Source organism: Ahaetulla prasina, chromosome 6, assembly GCF_028640845.1.
Source record: "Ahaetulla prasina isolate Xishuangbanna chromosome 6, ASM2864084v1, whole genome shotgun sequence".
Classification (NCBI taxonomy): domain Eukaryota; kingdom Metazoa; phylum Chordata; class Lepidosauria; order Squamata; family Colubridae; genus Ahaetulla; species Ahaetulla prasina.
In genome coordinates this window covers 77,468,005-77,485,498 of record NC_080544.1, presented here as the reverse complement: position 1 = coordinate 77,485,498, position 17,494 = coordinate 77,468,005, and the positions used below count along the sequence as shown (strand labels likewise).

Below are 17,494 nucleotides of genomic sequence, written 5' to 3'. Positions count from 1 at the left end.
CTTCAAACAAGAACTATGAGTACAAGAAGACCTTCAAAGTACATGCTAGTTCTGTGTGAGAAAGTGGAATTCCATTCAGAACTAAAGACAGAAATCTCCAGCTTCAGGGATCCTAAAAACCATAGCCACTTAGTGTGACCTGAAACACATGTATCCCACTTAGCCTCCAAATACTGGAGAAAACTGATAGCACCACTTGTCCAGTCCTGGTCAGAGATGGATAGCTGTGTATCATTATCTAATTTATATTACTCCTGTGCCTATGAATGACCCTACCAAGCAGCTTCATATAAATACGAGGTAAGAGTGTAAAGCCCCAAAGATGCTGCAAAGCAGGGCAGCAGGGCTGGATCTCTTTCTCCACTAGCATCAGCTTGAACTGGTCCCAGAGAAAGGACAACTAACTTTCCCCTAACCTTAACTTTCTGAAGTCAATCCAAAAGGCCATTATGTACAGTGGTATTGAAAACCACTGAAAGATCAAGGAAGGCCAGCATGGATGTACTGCCTCCTTACTGATCCCACCAAAAGTCATATACATATATATCAATACGTTTTCAGCACTCTATCCTGATCTGAAACACACTACCTTCCCAGGAACCTTCCAGTAATAATCATCTCCTCCCTAAAGGATGCATTCACTACTTTGTGTATTTAACAACACATCATCCCCATGGGACTCTTGACCAACCATGGGGGTCATAGTGTCAACCCTATTAGTCAAATCTAATATTCAGATGGCTCCACTTCCCACCCCAAGGTCCCTGTTCATTTTATCAGAAATATCACAAAACATGCCAAACTATGTCACACACAATCCCAAAGGACATGAACAGCTGATTCAATTCAGAATGGATCCAAGAGACTTTATCCAAAACATGTGCCAAATAGATTTAACAGATCCCTGCTAATGTTCCTCAGATCTATCTTTGCCTAGGAGGGACCAGATTACCTTGAACAAGGCTACCAGCCCTGCTTGTAGACATGATAAAGAGCAGAAAAATAATTATGTTTTGCTGCTCATATCACCATGAGGTAATCCTTAATAAATGCTTTCTGTTTTTCCCCAGAGTTCTCTTTTTTCATTTCAAGTGCCAGAGTTACTCTAAAAACGATCAACTTTGCAAAATCCACAGCAGAGATTCATAGGCACATATGTACAAGGCTGTTGCCACCACCTTGTTCCAAGCCATGAAGAAAGCCTCAGTTGAACTGTGCAGAGCTTCAGAGAAGACTCTAAATTCCTCTGAAACCCAAAGGGATCCATCAAGCACCTGGGAGAGATCAATCAGATGGATTCTTCTATTCTGTAGTACAGAGCAGCTACAGATAAGTCCAAGGCTACCTGGGAATGATCTGACCACAAGAAACGATAGTAACATCCCTCAACTACATGTATCTGAGACAAAGAACAGTTCTATAAAACCATGACTGCTGCCATGAATCGAACCCTTAGTAATCTGGGAGAAATGCAAAGTGGCTATGGACTCCCAAGCCAATTTCACCTTGTACCAGGGAAAGGCAAATTAAAGCCCCTCATCACCCAAGTGCTAAATTTTGGGAATTCTACTAGCAACTTGGTCATAGCATACTGTTGATCAACAGTAGCAGTAGTCCCATTTGATCTCTAGAGTCAACTATCATTATCAACAGGTTTCATACCCTGTTGTCTGCAGAGCAGTGCTGCTAAAAGCCACCAAGTCTCTTGGTTAATTATGATAACTCCACTGCCCTTGCCCTGAGTCATGCCTTGTGGGAACATTTCTAGGAGGGAAACACCTCCTTCAGTGTGCAGGAACGTTTTGGTGATGCACTCTAGGTGATGCACTCATCAGATTGTGGAGGAAGGGGAACTGGCATTATTAAAGGCCGATCTGGCATTGGCAGCAGCTATCAAAAGCCTGAGCCACTAAAAGTCCAAAGACAGGCCCAGGAACCACCACAGGAGGCTGGAATGTGGAATCAATGTTACATAAAAAATTGAACTACATTATATATAGAATTTCATGAATACTAAAAATTGTATTATATTTTCCACTTATTTGCATAAAGAAAACCATTGTAACTATAACTTTCACTCTCTATATTTGGTGGGATAATTCTCAAGTGCAAATAAGCCAATATACCAGTAGTAAGCATGTACTATTAGGTAGCATCTTTTGAAGTGGAACAAGAAGTAAGAAAACTTGAACATGATACACTGGAAATGAGGAAAAATGGTACTATAAATTAAATGAGCTGAGTTTCCCACCTTGGTGGAACTTACTGCGCATAGCCTGGCCAGGGAAAGCAGAAGTAGTAAAGTCACCAAAACTGCAGCTAGATGAAAGCGTTCTGAACGCTGGACAGCCAGAAATTGTGTGAGGGGTTAAAATTAACAGAAAGGAAAAACAAAAAATGTAAAAGAAATCTTAAGCATTTTTAAACAAGGCAAATGAAACAAAAAAGTGGTCAATGACAGATCAAGACATACCAATTAACATTCCAGGAAAAATTATTATAACAAAACAAATAAAAAAGAAGAAGAAAGCAACAGTCTTACACATGAAGTAATTTTAGCCAAACCAATGTATCTTGCATGAGAAAAAAATAGACTCTTTATTTTAAGATATGATCCAATATTTTTCAAATAAATAGTATTTACATCATGTGTAGGAGTAATTCAGAAGCTATAATATAAAAACTTCATGCATGAACACAACCCACACCAAGTATAGCAAAAGAAAGGAACATTCATTTTTCAGGTTTCCCCAGAGCTTCAGATTATGTGTGTTAAGACAAGTAGATACAAGGAGATCTAAGAAATATTCCAACTATAGTGTCCAGATTAGTTTATATTAAAGGAATTAACAACATTAGAGCATTTCTACCTGGATTTTGGTGCTGAAAAGCAGACTGACTTGCTGTGGGGAAACCACCAAAATTACTCGAAGCATTAGACTGTCCAAATGCATCAAAGTTTGCAAAACCTGCGTTTGCAGAGTTCTGCGCTGTAAAGTGCAAATGAACAAAAATACGTTAATGATATGAAAACAAAGATAAACTGAACAGAACAGGATAACTATACTTTAGGATAACTATACTACTTGAAAGTACAATGTACAGGTCAAACATTTTCTTATATATATTTTGCAAACCTATCCTACATGGAAATGGCTGTTCTTTTAATTCTATTTATATATAAAATATTTTAGATCTAATATTTGTCAACAGAAATGAAAATACCATTTTGTGATCCCATTATTATACTATACCCTGGTTATTACTAGTTTTCTTTATAAAACTCTACAAACTAATTTTAAGAAAAACAAGTTATACACGTGCTAAGCCATAATAGTGTTGGTTTTTAGCTTACCAAAATGGATCTAGGTGTGCTTTGCAAATCATAGATCTATTATTTAAGATGAATTCACATATTGTTCTAATTCAAAACAAATTAACATTTATTATAGATCAAGATTCAAGGTAGAGTTGGGGCGATTCTATACTTACCTCTAGAGTCAGATGCCCTTCCTGACGCCTATCCAGATTATAGTAATAGCAATAACAATAGCACTTAGACCTATATACTGACCCATAGTGCTTTACAGCCCTCTCTAACTGGTTTACAGAATCAGCATATTGCCCCCAACAATCTGGGCCTTCATTTTACCAACTTTGGAAGGATGGAAGGCTGAATCAACCTCAAGCCTGTCAGGATTGAACTCCAGGCTGTGGGCAGTTAGCATGCAATACTCCGTTCTAACCACTGTCCCACTGGGGTCCTATATATACGGACTGCAGGGTCATAAAAAAGGTTTACAGTTGGAAGAAGAAGTAGTGAAAGGATGTATGATCGCATGGGGTCAAAATATTGGACATAATATAAATTTATCAGATTGGGAGAAAATATGGAACAGAAATTATAAACTAACCAAATCAGCAGCATACAAAGAAAATGCATATAAAATGTTCTATAGGTGGCACCTGCCCCCTTTGAGATTAGCAAAAATGTATCCCAAAATGTCTCCCATATGCTGGAAATGTAAAAATAAAGAGGGAACATATTACCATATGTGGTGGTCTTGCCCCGAAGCACGTAAATATTGATTAAAAATTAAAAAGTGGCTACAAGAAATCACGAATGAACAATTGGATCTAGAACCCGAACTTTTTTTATTGGGGATCTTTAAAAAAAAATACGTGAAGAGTGTAAAATATTTAATACTACATATATTAACTGCTGCTCGGATGGCCTTCGCTCAATGTTGGAAACAGCCATGTGTGCCCACAGAGAGACTTATTGTACAAAAGATTATGAATTGCGCAGAAATGGACAAACTAACTTTGAGTCTGAAGGATAAGGAGACATCAGTATTCTATGGTATATGGGAATGGTGGTATGGATGGATGGAAAGGAGATAGGAATATTTAGTTACTAAGCATAATCAATAGATAAAATAAGAACACAAATATGTATAATTTAATGTTTGTCATTATTGCATGGATTATTATTAGATGAAAAACACCACAAATAAGCTGTTAAATGATATAAGCCTTTTTTTCCCTTTTTTTATGCTTTTAATGTAAAAAAGTTTAATAAAGTATATATACGCAAAAAGGTTTACAGTTCAGGATTATGTGTGAAATCCAAGCCACATGACATATTTTAACTGAGACAATTTGATTTTAAGTATATTATAATTTATATTATGATATGCATGTTATGATTTGAAGTACATTATGATAAAGATGTAAGAATTAATGGTTTTACCAATATTGCCAAATTGCCACTAGAATCTCTTAACATAACATAACATAACATAACAACAGAGTTGGAAGGGACCTTGGAGGCCTTCTAGTCCAACCCCCTGCCTAGGCAGGAACCCTACACCATCTCAGTCAGATGGTTATCCAACATTTTCTTAAAAATTTCCAGTGTTGGAGCATTCACAACTTCTGCAGGCAAGTCGTTCCACTTATTAATTGTTCTAACTGTCAGGAAATTTCTCCTTAGTTCTAAGTTGCTTCTTTCTTTGATCAGTTTCCACCCATTGCTTCTTGTTCTACCCTCAGGTGCTTTGGAGAACAGCCCGACTCCCTCTTCTTTGTGGCAACCCCTGAGATATTGGAACACAGCTATCATGTCTCCCCTAGTCCTTCTTTTTATTAAACTAGACATACCCAGTTCCTGCAACCGTTCTTCATATGTTTTAGCCTCCAGTCCTCTAATCATTTTACTAAAGGACATCCTAGTCTGTGCACTTAGGAGTTATAGTCTGGCAAAAGAGGACAAGGTTTCCCTCCTAAAATGTAGCTTGTCTTATCACTGTCACAGAGGTAATAAAAAGCTATCTTTTTGTGTTTTTATGTCTTTTATTTCAAATTCTCTAAAACATAATTTAAAAACTTTTTGCCAAAATCCAACAGTGTGCAAGTTTTGCATATGATTACATTTCAATGTGTTTCTGAAACAATTCCCCATGTCATATGACCAAAAGCTTTAAAAATGAGAAATTCTATAATACTTCTCCAAGATGCTCGAATGGAATTGTTAAACCACTAGTATTCACATAATATTGAGCTTACGCAACTCTATCGATTTTGGTTTCTGAGAATTCATTGTTTTAATAAACAACATAAAGCCTGTGATAATAAACAACATAAAGCCTGTGATAAACAATAAACAACATAAATAAATAAACATAAATAAACAACATAAAGCCTGTGATAATAAACAACATAAAGCCTGTGAACCGCCCTGAGTCCTTAGGGAGATTGGGCGGTATATAAATATGAATAAATAAATAAATAAATAAATAAATAAATAAATAAATAAATAAAACATTAAAGACATATGACAATAAAGCAAACCATGTATATTTTCAAATTTGGAAACTCCACAAATGGAAAATTACTTATGACTACAATAACTCTACCTTTAATATATCACATAATGAAATAAAGAAATCCAAAATGCTTTCTTAACAAAGATATATTATAATCATTTGCATAAGTAAATATTCCTATAAGCTTATGAGTTTACTCGAATGTTCAATCTAGATGGAAAAAGCGTCTCATATTACTGAAGAGTTAGTCAGCTGATTATTACATGGTATCTAAGACTATAAATATGTAATATAGTGTACTGTATTAACATTGCTAATGTCACATTTAAAAGTTAAAATATAAGCAGATTAATAACTTTACAAATTAAAACATAAAGCACATTAATAAATATATACCACCAAAAACAGTGCTTAAAAATCATCATATTAACCTATAAACCACATGTCTGAATAAAAATGCTGTTAGCTGCCAATGGAAAGATTAATGAGAGGAAACCAAGTTTTGTTACTCTTTGCAGGGACTTTCAAAGTCTAGCAGCAGTCTCTGAAAAGTCTTCTTTACATTTCCATCAAACTACTTTTGATAGTTACAAGGTATCAGAATAAGGCAATCCTCACTTAACAACCCAAATTGGGATCTGCAACTCAAGTCACTAAGCAAAGCAGTGGCTAAGTGGGCAATAACATACCAACTGGAAAGAGACAAGACTACTCAGTTTCACACCTTCAGTTTTTGTTCGCCTCCTAAAGACTACCCTGCTCTTTGGAATGTTCCAGTGCCTGTTTACTTACATCAAAAACAATTTGATCACACTGGTGTCCTATCCTTTTCCTGACTCTTTCTGCTCCCAGCATGATCACAATATTTTCAATGTGTAGAAGAGCAGTACTTACAACACTCTCCAATCTCTGCAATAGAGGGAAGGGTCAGGTAAAAGAGAGATTCCTACAGAGATCGCTTTATTTTTCGTTCCCTCACCCACTACAAAGAGAGACTGAAGAGAAAAGGATTATGAGATTATAAAACAGTACTGCAAGCTGTTTACAGAGCGTGTCTGGGGCTCCTAGCATTATTTCTGGGAACCAAACAGCTTCCTCTCCAATCTCTCTGCTCTAAAGTGGGGGGAGGCAGAAAAAAGAAATTGGACTGAAATTGATTCATCATCCACCCAATTGCAAGGATTCTATGAAATATCTTGTAAATGTCACCGATATCAAAATTAATGCCCTTCCTTAAAAAAGGGCATTCTCTATCTACTCTTTATAGCTATATGAACTGTAATCTGCAACTACTGTAGCTAAAGATTTATTTAATCCCACTCAATTACAGAGAGTTCTCATTTAGCAACTACCTAATTTGGTGACCCTTTGCAGTTACAGCAATAATGAAAAAGTAACTATGTTTAATCCTTGCATTTATAGGAAAGCTAAGACCACAGAACAGTCAGAGTTTGATTTAATGACCACTTCATTTAATGACCAAATTGCTGGCATTCACTAAATAAGTCCTACCTGTACTGTTAAACTCATCACCAAAGTAAAGACCTGTCTTCCAGAACTCTTGTAAGAGTTAGGAATATTATGATTATTACATTTTTTATCATTTTTAAATATATAACTAAAGACTGACTTTCATATGCATTGGAATATAATTAACAGAATTTCTAAATGACAACAACTTGGAAAAACCAAATTTGGAACCATTTGGAAAAACCAAAATTTGGAAAAAAATTGTTTACATATTAGTTCAGAAAAGTGAAATGTGTAAGCAAAATGAAACTAATAAATATGCACAGAATATTCATTTATTGGTTAATTTAGTTATTTAATTTATATAGACATCCACCTCATAGAACAAATGATTCTGGGCATCTTACAAGAAGTTAAATAAATATCTAATAATTATAATTATTAATATTAACTATTGACTTCAACAAAAATGACTTAGATCAGTTTGAAAACTATGGATAATGATTTATGAAAGACATCTTCCTCTGATTTCTTTTTAAAAAAGAAAGTCATTATTTAATCAAGTAATTATATAAACATATTCCCTGTAAATGGGGAACAAGGAAAAGAGGGCTTACAAGGCTCTAGTACCACCAACAGAAAAATCCATATCAAGGTTAACTCACACATTAATGTGTTTCAAGGAATGAATGGGAGCCCACATTATTAAGAGCCCACATTATTTTTTTAATTTATCTCCATTGCTTAATAGCTCCAAGTTAAAAAAGAAAAAAACTCTTCTGCCATTCAAGCACTTCTGAGATTCAGACATCAGAACTCTGTGCTGAAAATGCTTTTTAAAAAGCATATTATAGTCCTCCCATCCATTCCAACACACACACAAATACACAAGGAAGGTTTTATTTCAGTCCTACAACTGATTTTAAAAAATTCAGAATCAAAAGAGGAAAAATAAGCATTTGACATGCTAAGTATTAGATTTTTTGACAGCTCTAGCATCAGATCTTTATTGAACATGAAGGATTATGCTCTTGATCAGTTATTTTAAAAGAAATATACACCTATACATGAGTCATATAAAGCAACAGAGTACAAATCATGAGAGTGCTCCCATTATTGTTTATTGCTTTTCCCCTCCATTGTATTCTGGGTTAATATTGTTAATATCCTCAAATATATTAAATGTGTGACTACTATTACCACTCTTAAGGTTTTATCCTTCCCACCAGCTTTCCTTTGATTATGAGTAATCTAGATCACTTTGAAAACAATCACCAAACTGAAGGACAATCACCAAACTGATTTAAGCAATCTTCCTTTTACCAATAATCAAAGGACAAAATAACCCTTGGAATTTGTCTTGGATAGCTAGTAGTTCTCAAGGACAGAAAGGCCTTTACCAAGAGCATGTCAGATACAGGAGAGCTTGTTTCTTGGAGCTTGTATGACTGTGTGAGTTAGTAACTCTTAAGACTATCAAACAAGCCCTTCTATGTTGCTCATTTAGAGATGGAAAATTTTATATCTCCTCATATTTATACAGCTTCTACACAGAATTACACAAACTAATTCTGTATTTGTAATTATTTCTGATTTAATCTTGCCCAATATAAAATTAGCAGAAACTGATTGCTGGTAAGAGTTAAATAAAACTAATAAACTACTTCCTTATTAAACTGCAGTAGATATTTCTATCTACTATGTTTAATCTTCTAATCACCTTAACAATATTAATTTTTAGCCTATTAACATAGAATACTTCATTATTTTCATTTTTATTCTTTGTATAGATAGCACTGAATATTTTATATTTTTTTACTTTCATAATAGTATATAACTATTGTTTTATATATTAATTGTAATACATTATCATATATAGTTTTAATAATTTTAATCCTAAATTATTCACACTTTGTCAATTTTGTTCCTATGATAATAATGCACTGTACATTTGATCTTTTAGCTAATTTGCTTAAAATTTGTATACTTAAGATTATTATATTTAGGAAGACTCATAATCTTATAATTTTAAATATTATTTTATTTGGCCTTGACTAAAACAAATTTGACTTTTCTTTTTTCTCAAATTCTTGCCAATATTACAGAAGCCAGCAAGTTTGGTTTTCATAGCTTATTTCATATTTTATTTTTAGGTTTCTGTAAACTTGAATTATTAATAACCATCAGTGATTAAGCATACACTTGGGATAATTTAACCATTAAACCAATGGCCAGACAAATTAGCTCAGTATTTATCATTGTCAAACCTAAGATAGTAAATAAAATTACCTGTATGATTGTTGAAATGTGCAAAATTAGCAAAATTTGCAGTAGCTGTGGTGTGCGGAGCAGGAGCAGCAAATATGTCTGAACCAAGATCACTGAGAAGATCAAATTGCTTCTTTTCTTGTGACTGCCCATGAGACCGAATTGTAACAGGAGACTGTAAACAAATTGCAGTGGGTTAAACAAGCATGAGTAGAGTAACTAGAGTAAACCAGGGTATCATTCCTAATATAGAAAAACTACACTTTTATAAGTCAACTTATTTTTCATCCAGATGAGGCAATTTAATTCTGCACTGTATTATGCTACAGATCTAGCACTCATCAGTAGAATAATGCAAAATTGCATGAAACATTCAAACACTCTCGTGAGACACACAATTAATTCACTTCCAGACTCTAGTGGAGATAATTGAAGAAACAGAAATTTGTGAAAAGTTAAGGAGACCAAAGATTAGAAAGCTGAGAAAATATGTCAGTATTATAGAAGCTTAGATATTGAGAGAATGCAAGATAGGTCTCCTAAAAGAACAGGGAGTGATTTTTAAGTAAAAACTCAACAAAATATAGGTGGACAAAAAGAAAACCCCCGAAGGAACAGATTGAAGGATGAAGAACTAAAGGAAATATGAGTGATATTGTCCCTATGGAAAAACAACAACATAGTTTTGTTCTGTTAACATCGTTAACAGAAATATAAAGTAGAACTGAATAAAATTGTTGAGTAGATTCCCTGAAAGCCATCAGAACCACAGCTACATAGTATAAACTGAAAATATGAAAGCAGCATGGGTCTGAAGAAAGATTTTAACAATAGATTAGTAATGGACAGTGCACCAGGTAACATATTTTATTGAACACATGTTAAATTCAAACACTTTTAAAAGATACATTACTTACTTGTGTAGGTGTATCTTTATTTAAGTGCAGTACTGGTGCAGACTCTCCCAAGAGAGTTTTAAGTGGTTTAACTTCTGGAGTACTGCTTGTACTACTAGCTGACGATCCAGATATGGATGCATGGACAGAAGCCACAACTTTTGCTTGTTCTGGAGGAACATACCTAAAATGCCAAATTAAAACATTTGTATTTATTATAATATCTCCAAATCAATCATTAATAAAGGATGATGCCACAATCCTATTCTAGGCTTTAGAGAGCTGGAATTAACCATATGGCTTAAGCAATTATAAACTCACTTTGTTATAATAGCTATAATGTAAGAAAAACAGTAAGAACAAAGATTTAAAATATTAACTGGCATATAATTGAAATGCACTGAATAATTATTAAGATGTAACTGGCCTAAAACAAATCATAAATGTACAAGGTAAATAGTGAATGTAAATAGAGGTAATATAATCTAACTGGTTGAAATTTAACTTCTACAACTGGAACGCTGTGTGTTTATGTAATACCTAAATAAGATAACCTATTACAAGCTGAGCAAAATACATTATTCTACACAGCTGAAAAATAGATACTAGCAACAAGTATCAGCTTAAGAAATACATTTAACTAAACTGGAAAATTTTCAGCCTGTTAAAAATAGCTCTAAGACTTGCTTCAGCCAAGAATTTTACTACTTTACTATACCAATAACAATTTAAAGGGAAAAAAAAGTACTGTGAATATTCATAATGCATAAATACAAATACGCACAACTTTTAAATGTTAAGTCAAAAATATTTTATCTAATTTTATTTTATCCATTAAACTCCCTAAAACAGAAGTAATCAAATAAGACATGATTTGGGGGGTGGGAGGGGGGAATAGTTAAGTTATAAAAAGAAAGCAACACCTTTCTCACCTAAGCTTGAAAAAAGTCTACCACAATGACTTGGGGTTGTTAAGGGAAATAGCATGAGGAAATTCATTCAACTGGACACTGTCATGTTCTGGAGAATGAACAATAATTTGCTCAAAAAATTAAGTAAAAGTCAAACATTGGACTTGGCCTAGTTTAATATTTAGTACTTTTGCTCACAATGCCTTTTAACCCTAGGGGGAAACAGGGCGAACTAATTGGTGACTACTAGAAGAAAGTAATGGCAATACTTATAGTAGTAAAAATCAGTAAGGGTATTGCAATATGCATGACAAAGGCGATTCAATTATTTTGAATTTGACTTTGGTAAGAAACTTTCCAGTAATACTTCCAACAAGGTAAATATTGATACAAATAAAACAAATATATGTTTAGGCATTCCACTGGAAATAAGATAGGAAATGTTCTATATATTATAATACAAATTCTTTTTACTATAAAAAGTTTTATAATATAATTATAGTGAAATGTGTACCAACCATCTTTTCTTTTCATATTTCTCTTGTAGAAATTCTTTGACTTTTTGAGGGTCCCGAAAGTCTGGAATTGCTGATGATCTATCATCAAATAATCCTAGCCATATCTGTTTACATACCTTTTAAAAGAGAAACAATATTAAATTAAATGTACCTCCATCTGATCACTTAATGAACTAAAATATAGGTGGTCTCGTTTTACAATCATTCCTTTAGGGACAGTTTGAAATTACAACAGCACTGAAAAAAATGACTTACGACTGCTTTTCATTTACGACCACTGCAACACCCCCATGGTCAGGTGATCAAACTTTGAAAGCTTGGCAACTGGCATGTGTGTATGACGGTTGAAGTATCCCAGTATCATGTGATTATCTTTTGTGACTTTTTGACAAGCATAGTCACTGGGAAAAGCAAAGTTACTTAACAACTGTGTTACTAATTTAATAACTCCAGTGAGTCACTTAACAACTGTGTCAAGAAATGTCATAAAATGGGGCAAGACTCACTTAACTGTCTCATTTAGCAACAGAAAATTTGAGCTCAATTGTGGTCATAAGTCAAGGACTACCTATACTATATTAAAGAGATTGAGACATCATCCAGTAGTGTTGTGTACATATTCAAACCCATTCATTTTCCCAACATGAATCCAGTAAAACTTTATAAAATCTAAAATCTTTGTTATGGTTAATGACTATAATACATAATTTGGGAGCCGAATTACATACATTATGTTTTTATAGGTTTTGTATTAAATCACCTGTTTAAATAGGTTTATAAAAATAAAATGAACTAAAGCATACAATAAATAGAAATACTGTAATAGAAGACTAAAAGTTTAAATATTTACAACTAAATCACTAAATTATGCAATTACTTTAGCAGTAACATCTTTCTTTTGGTCATCAACTTGTATAAAGTAATATTCAATGATAATATTACATACGCGTACATCCCCCTGCAAGTCCTACCATGCTAACTCAGAACAGAATGAGGGTCAGATATTTCTAAGAGGGATGAATAAATAATGGCAGGAGTGTACAGGTAGTCCTCACTTACCAGCTATCCATTCAGCAATTGTTCAGGTTGTGATAGTGCTGAAGCTCTATAAGCTCTGATAGCGTGGAGGCTCAGGGAAGGAGAAAAACGGGCCTACCGGAAGTTTGGAAAGGCGGAAAACTGGCCTGTTTCCGGCCTCCAGAGCCTAGGGAAACCGTTTTCGTCCTCCCGGAGGCTCAAAGAAAGCTTCCCCGTCGTGGTGCAGAAGGCTGACTAGGCCACACCCACTATGGCCACGCCCACACAGCAATCGGGCAGAGAACTCCTTGCTAGAATTTTTGAAGCCCACCCCTGGTCATGTTTATTCAGAAGATTTATATGACTATCCACTCACTCTCAGTGATTCGGGGCAGCTTACAAAAACAAAAACAAAAAAAAAACCAATATAAAAGAGTAAAAACAATACTCCCCACCTTTCTGACTGGTTTTAACCTTATGACTAGTTCTCCAAATTCCAGCAGTCATAATATCCCCAAATGACATGATTTGAGTGATAGAATTAAAAATCTTTAATTCTAAATGTATATTTTGTGCACCAGATTCCAATTGTGAGTTAGTGAGATGATTATCCATCTGCATTCCTTACATACCAACTATATTGTTGTCAGTGTTTCAGCGAATTTTGGATAATAATATTCTTAAAACTCAAGTAAAACAACAGTCTTCTTATACTGAACAGCACTGACATGCTTACTACAGTTATTCAAATAATTCCTCTGCATCTTCTAAATAATTAGATTTTTCTTTTACCAAGGAAAACAATAATTACAAAAAAAACCCTAATTATAATTAATTTGGCCGCAGTAAAATCTCCTATTTCAGGGGTTGGGAGCAAATATTATTTGCTAAAAATAACTCTGATCTAATAAAAAATGGTTGATTTAAAGTTCCAGATTTATTAGTCATTTCTTACCATTATTTTAGCTAATATAATTCTGTAACTTAAGCTATGTGTTATGACTAAGCTTCTTGGAATTCATGCACTTGGGATAGCTTGCTAATGTCTAGAAAGACTTTCAATGCATGTCATATAATCTTACGCATTTTGATAATTTTAAGACCATTAAGCAATTTCTTGCCTTCTATATCCCATAAAACATAGGCACAACATGCTTCAGCAGCACTACTGTGATGCAATATTAACAGGAACAAATATTTGAGGAAATACCACTCATATTTCTAGGAAGTTCCACCCATGCTGAAAAGTTCACTCTAAAAGCATGCTGAATAATAAAGAGGAAAAGCTGAAATGAATCAATGAAACTTAGACAATTTGATTCACACTACATGGGTCCAATTAGAATTCAATTTCAGCTCACATTGTACATACTGTACATACCCAAGAAAATTTCATGTTATGTTCAGAATTTGTATTATCTTTTTGATAAGGCACTCATTAAAATTGTATTCTCCTTAAAATTACTTATGCATTCTATACTAAATACTTACTTCATTCCCATGCTTCTGAAGAAATTCTATTTCTTGCTGTGTGAATGTGGTCATTGAAATGGACTTCACTCTGTGAGGTGGATTTAAACCTCTCCTATAAAATATTTTTTTAAAAAAAAGTGATTGTAGAAATCTTTCAAGTAAAAGAACTTTTAACTACAGTTTAAAGTTATTAATGTTAAAAATACTATTCAATAAATACAAGATATGACAAATATGAAAATTTCTTAATTTTGAAATGTTTGACTCAAGTATTGTAGAAAAATTGGGCCTAATAACGTATTTGTAAATAACTACAGTTCTCAGAGCTTGGCTATAACTATCAATTTAAAATGTTGGTTCACTAGTTAACTCTTCTAAGACATTTGCTTTTTAAAAAATATAAGCATAATACAGATTTTTAGAATTCTTACGGATACAGAACTTTTAGTCTTTCTTAAAAAGCTTTTATTAGTAAAGCTTTACTACTTTAGTAAAGTGTTCATCTGTTTAAATTTTGACTAATGATATGGGATCAAATACGTAAAAAATGATACAGAACTCAAAATTCAATTATTTTGATATGAAGAAACTAAACATTAAATTTTGCTATAAATACTATGGATTTTATCTTGCAATTATATTTATCAATTACAAATTCCAGTCATGTCAAAAACTAATAAATTTATTTCAGTTTCCCACTATTTTGACAGTTGTACCTTTAGTCTCACTAGGGCTGAATGTTTCTTAAAATATTTTTTTAATCTTATAAAGATATTGGTTGTCACAATAAAATATATCACAGCCAATGTTTTATTAAGTTCTATGAAACAAAATGTCATGGTAGTTCAAAAGGAACAACAGATTAAATCCTTTCATTTTTTTGCATCACTCAATGATTGTCTTATTTGAATACCAGTGAGAGAACTGTTGTGCACTTGATTGGGAGAGACATAACCTTCACTAAGACACTATGAATTTGTGTTTGAAAATGATTTTGGTACAGACAACACACATACAGCCATTAAAAAATATTCTAGAAACATAAACATTATTATTCTTTATATGTACATACTACATATACATAGGATTACAATAGTCTGTTTAAAATAGACTGAGGATTCTAATTCTCCATCAGAAAGATCATGCCTTCTCCCAAATATTGTGATTTCAACAGAGAAATCTGAGAATGGATCATTTTTATTTGATGCTGGCTGAAGATATTGGGAATTTTAGTCATTATTTTTAATAGAATCAGACAAGAGAAGAATCTCAATTATAAAACTCATAAACAAATATCATGGTAGGACAGCATATGCAATCTGAGGATCTACTGCTAAGAAGCATACTCAGAATTGGTCGGATTCTTAACATCTTAACTATTGATAATGAAAAAGATTACACTCAATTATCACACTAAATATTTCTAAAGTTCAGCTTTGTTTTAACAGATAATCCTTTATTATTCCATCATTATTTCATAATAGCAACTTCACAAAATCAATTTTTTAATGTAAAATAAAGCATATTGTTCACTTTGAAAAATTCAAAAATTTGAAATCACAAATCTCCCATTCCCCCCCCATATAAACAATTTTCTTACATAAGCAAGATTCTGATCAATTTACACCATAGAGATAATTAATCTTAATCTAGACCTAGAACATAATTATGTGTATTGGTATAATTTTAGTAAATAATGTCACAGATGATCAAACTAAGTCTGTTTATTGTAACATGATATTCTTGAAAAAAATATAAAAAAGTACTGAAGATTATATATTCTGGACAGCTAACTTCACAGACAATGAAAACTAGTTTATATTGTTTCAAAATTATGTGCACGTTGGCAATTATTTAGATAAGGTGGCAAAAATATAGTAAACTCTCAAATTTAGAGATTAGCAAAATGTTTAAACTGTTTCCTGCTATAATCCCTTAAAGTAATATGCTTACTTAGTATTGCCTATTATTACTTCCTCAAAATGTTCTCAGTTACAGATATTAAAAAAGGCATGAACAAGTTATTACATTTTGAAAACGCACTCATGAAGTTCCTCTTCTCCTATTTCATATCTTTTTAGAATATAACTGATTCTCCCCCACCAGAAAACTAGCACATCAAGCTTACACACTTTCTTCCATAAATACCATTTTTGCATTGCTATAATCCCTATTTTATTACATACACTAGAAGCAAACTCTCATTTTAAGCAATGTTGCCTACACTTGTGGAACATGTCCATACTAGGTTATTTCCCAGACTCTAATCCTGTACTTTTTCTCTGGTAAATTCACTCTATCAGCTTTTTGCTTTCTGGTGGTCTCTCCAGATGGCCCAAGTCTTTCAAATTGCCTGCAATAAAATTCCTTTCTATTGGTGACCAGAGTAACTGTCCCAGTCCAATCTCCCCCATTTCTCCCTGCAGGTACTGTACTGTACAGTACAGATACTGTACTGTATTTTCCCCCACTTAGTATTTCGGGGAGAGGGGAAAGAATCCCCACTTCCACTTTTATTTGGCTCTTCAGGGGAGTCCAAGTCCTCCATCCTTCCCAACAGAGGGGCTCCTCACAAAACCGTTTCCCCAGCCTGAGCGGCCTTTCTCCCTCCTCTCTTGCGCTGCCTACTCAGAACACTCGACCGTTTCCTCCCGCCAAGCGGCCGGGCCCTTTCTTCTCCTCAACTCACAGGATGCCGGAGCAGGAAGTACAAACGAAGCTGCCCACCGTCATGTCGGTATAGGTGGGGCCGCGCTGGTCGCAGTCGAAGCACTTGCGGTTGGGCGGGAGGCTGCTCATCTCCCTCAGCAGCTTCAGGTGCTTCTCCTCCTGCTTCCGCTTGGCGCTCGCCGCCATGGCCTCCGCCGGGGGGGGGCGGGGGGGAGCCGATCCCCGGTCCGCTCGAGAACGAAGAGGAAGGCGGCGCAGGAGAGGCAGGGACCGTCCCGCTTGAGCGGCGGCGAGTCAAGCTAACAGGAGAGCGAGGCCCGCGCCCGCCCTCCCGAGGCCAACGGGAAAACGGGAGAAGAGAGGGGCGGGGAAGGGGAGCAGCAGGAGAAGCGAACTCAAGCCGGGCCCGGGGCGGCTGAATGACGAGCCGAGGCGGAACCTGC

At 34.4% G+C, this 17,494-nt stretch overlaps 1 protein-coding gene across 5 annotated transcripts in view; it reads right to left on the bottom strand.

Annotated features, from left to right (window-relative positions):
• AGFG1 (ArfGAP with FG repeats 1) overlaps nucleotides 1–17,487 on the bottom strand; it is a 36,725-nt gene extending 19,238 nt beyond the window's left edge. Inside the window, exons 1-7 of one of the 5 annotated variants that reach the window (XM_058187015.1) lie at nucleotides 17,071–17,487; nucleotides 14,400–14,493; nucleotides 11,892–12,007; nucleotides 10,484–10,646; nucleotides 9,588–9,741; nucleotides 2,871–2,990; nucleotides 2,252–2,341 (exon numbers count right to left, since the gene is read on the bottom strand). In XM_058187015.1, coding sequence (XP_058042998.1) covers nucleotides 2,252–2,341; nucleotides 2,871–2,990; nucleotides 9,588–9,741; nucleotides 10,484–10,646; nucleotides 11,892–12,007; nucleotides 14,400–14,493; nucleotides 17,071–17,237 — 904 coding nt within the window. In that variant the 5' untranslated portion in view covers nucleotides 17,238–17,487. The remainder of the gene's footprint in view (nucleotides 1–2,251; nucleotides 2,342–2,870; nucleotides 2,991–9,587; nucleotides 9,742–10,483; nucleotides 10,647–11,891; nucleotides 12,008–14,399; nucleotides 14,494–17,070) is intronic. The other 4 variants (XM_058187018.1, XM_058187016.1, XM_058187019.1 and 1 more) reach the window with 4 other exon arrangements.
• Nucleotides 17,488–17,494: the final 7 nt, after the last annotated feature.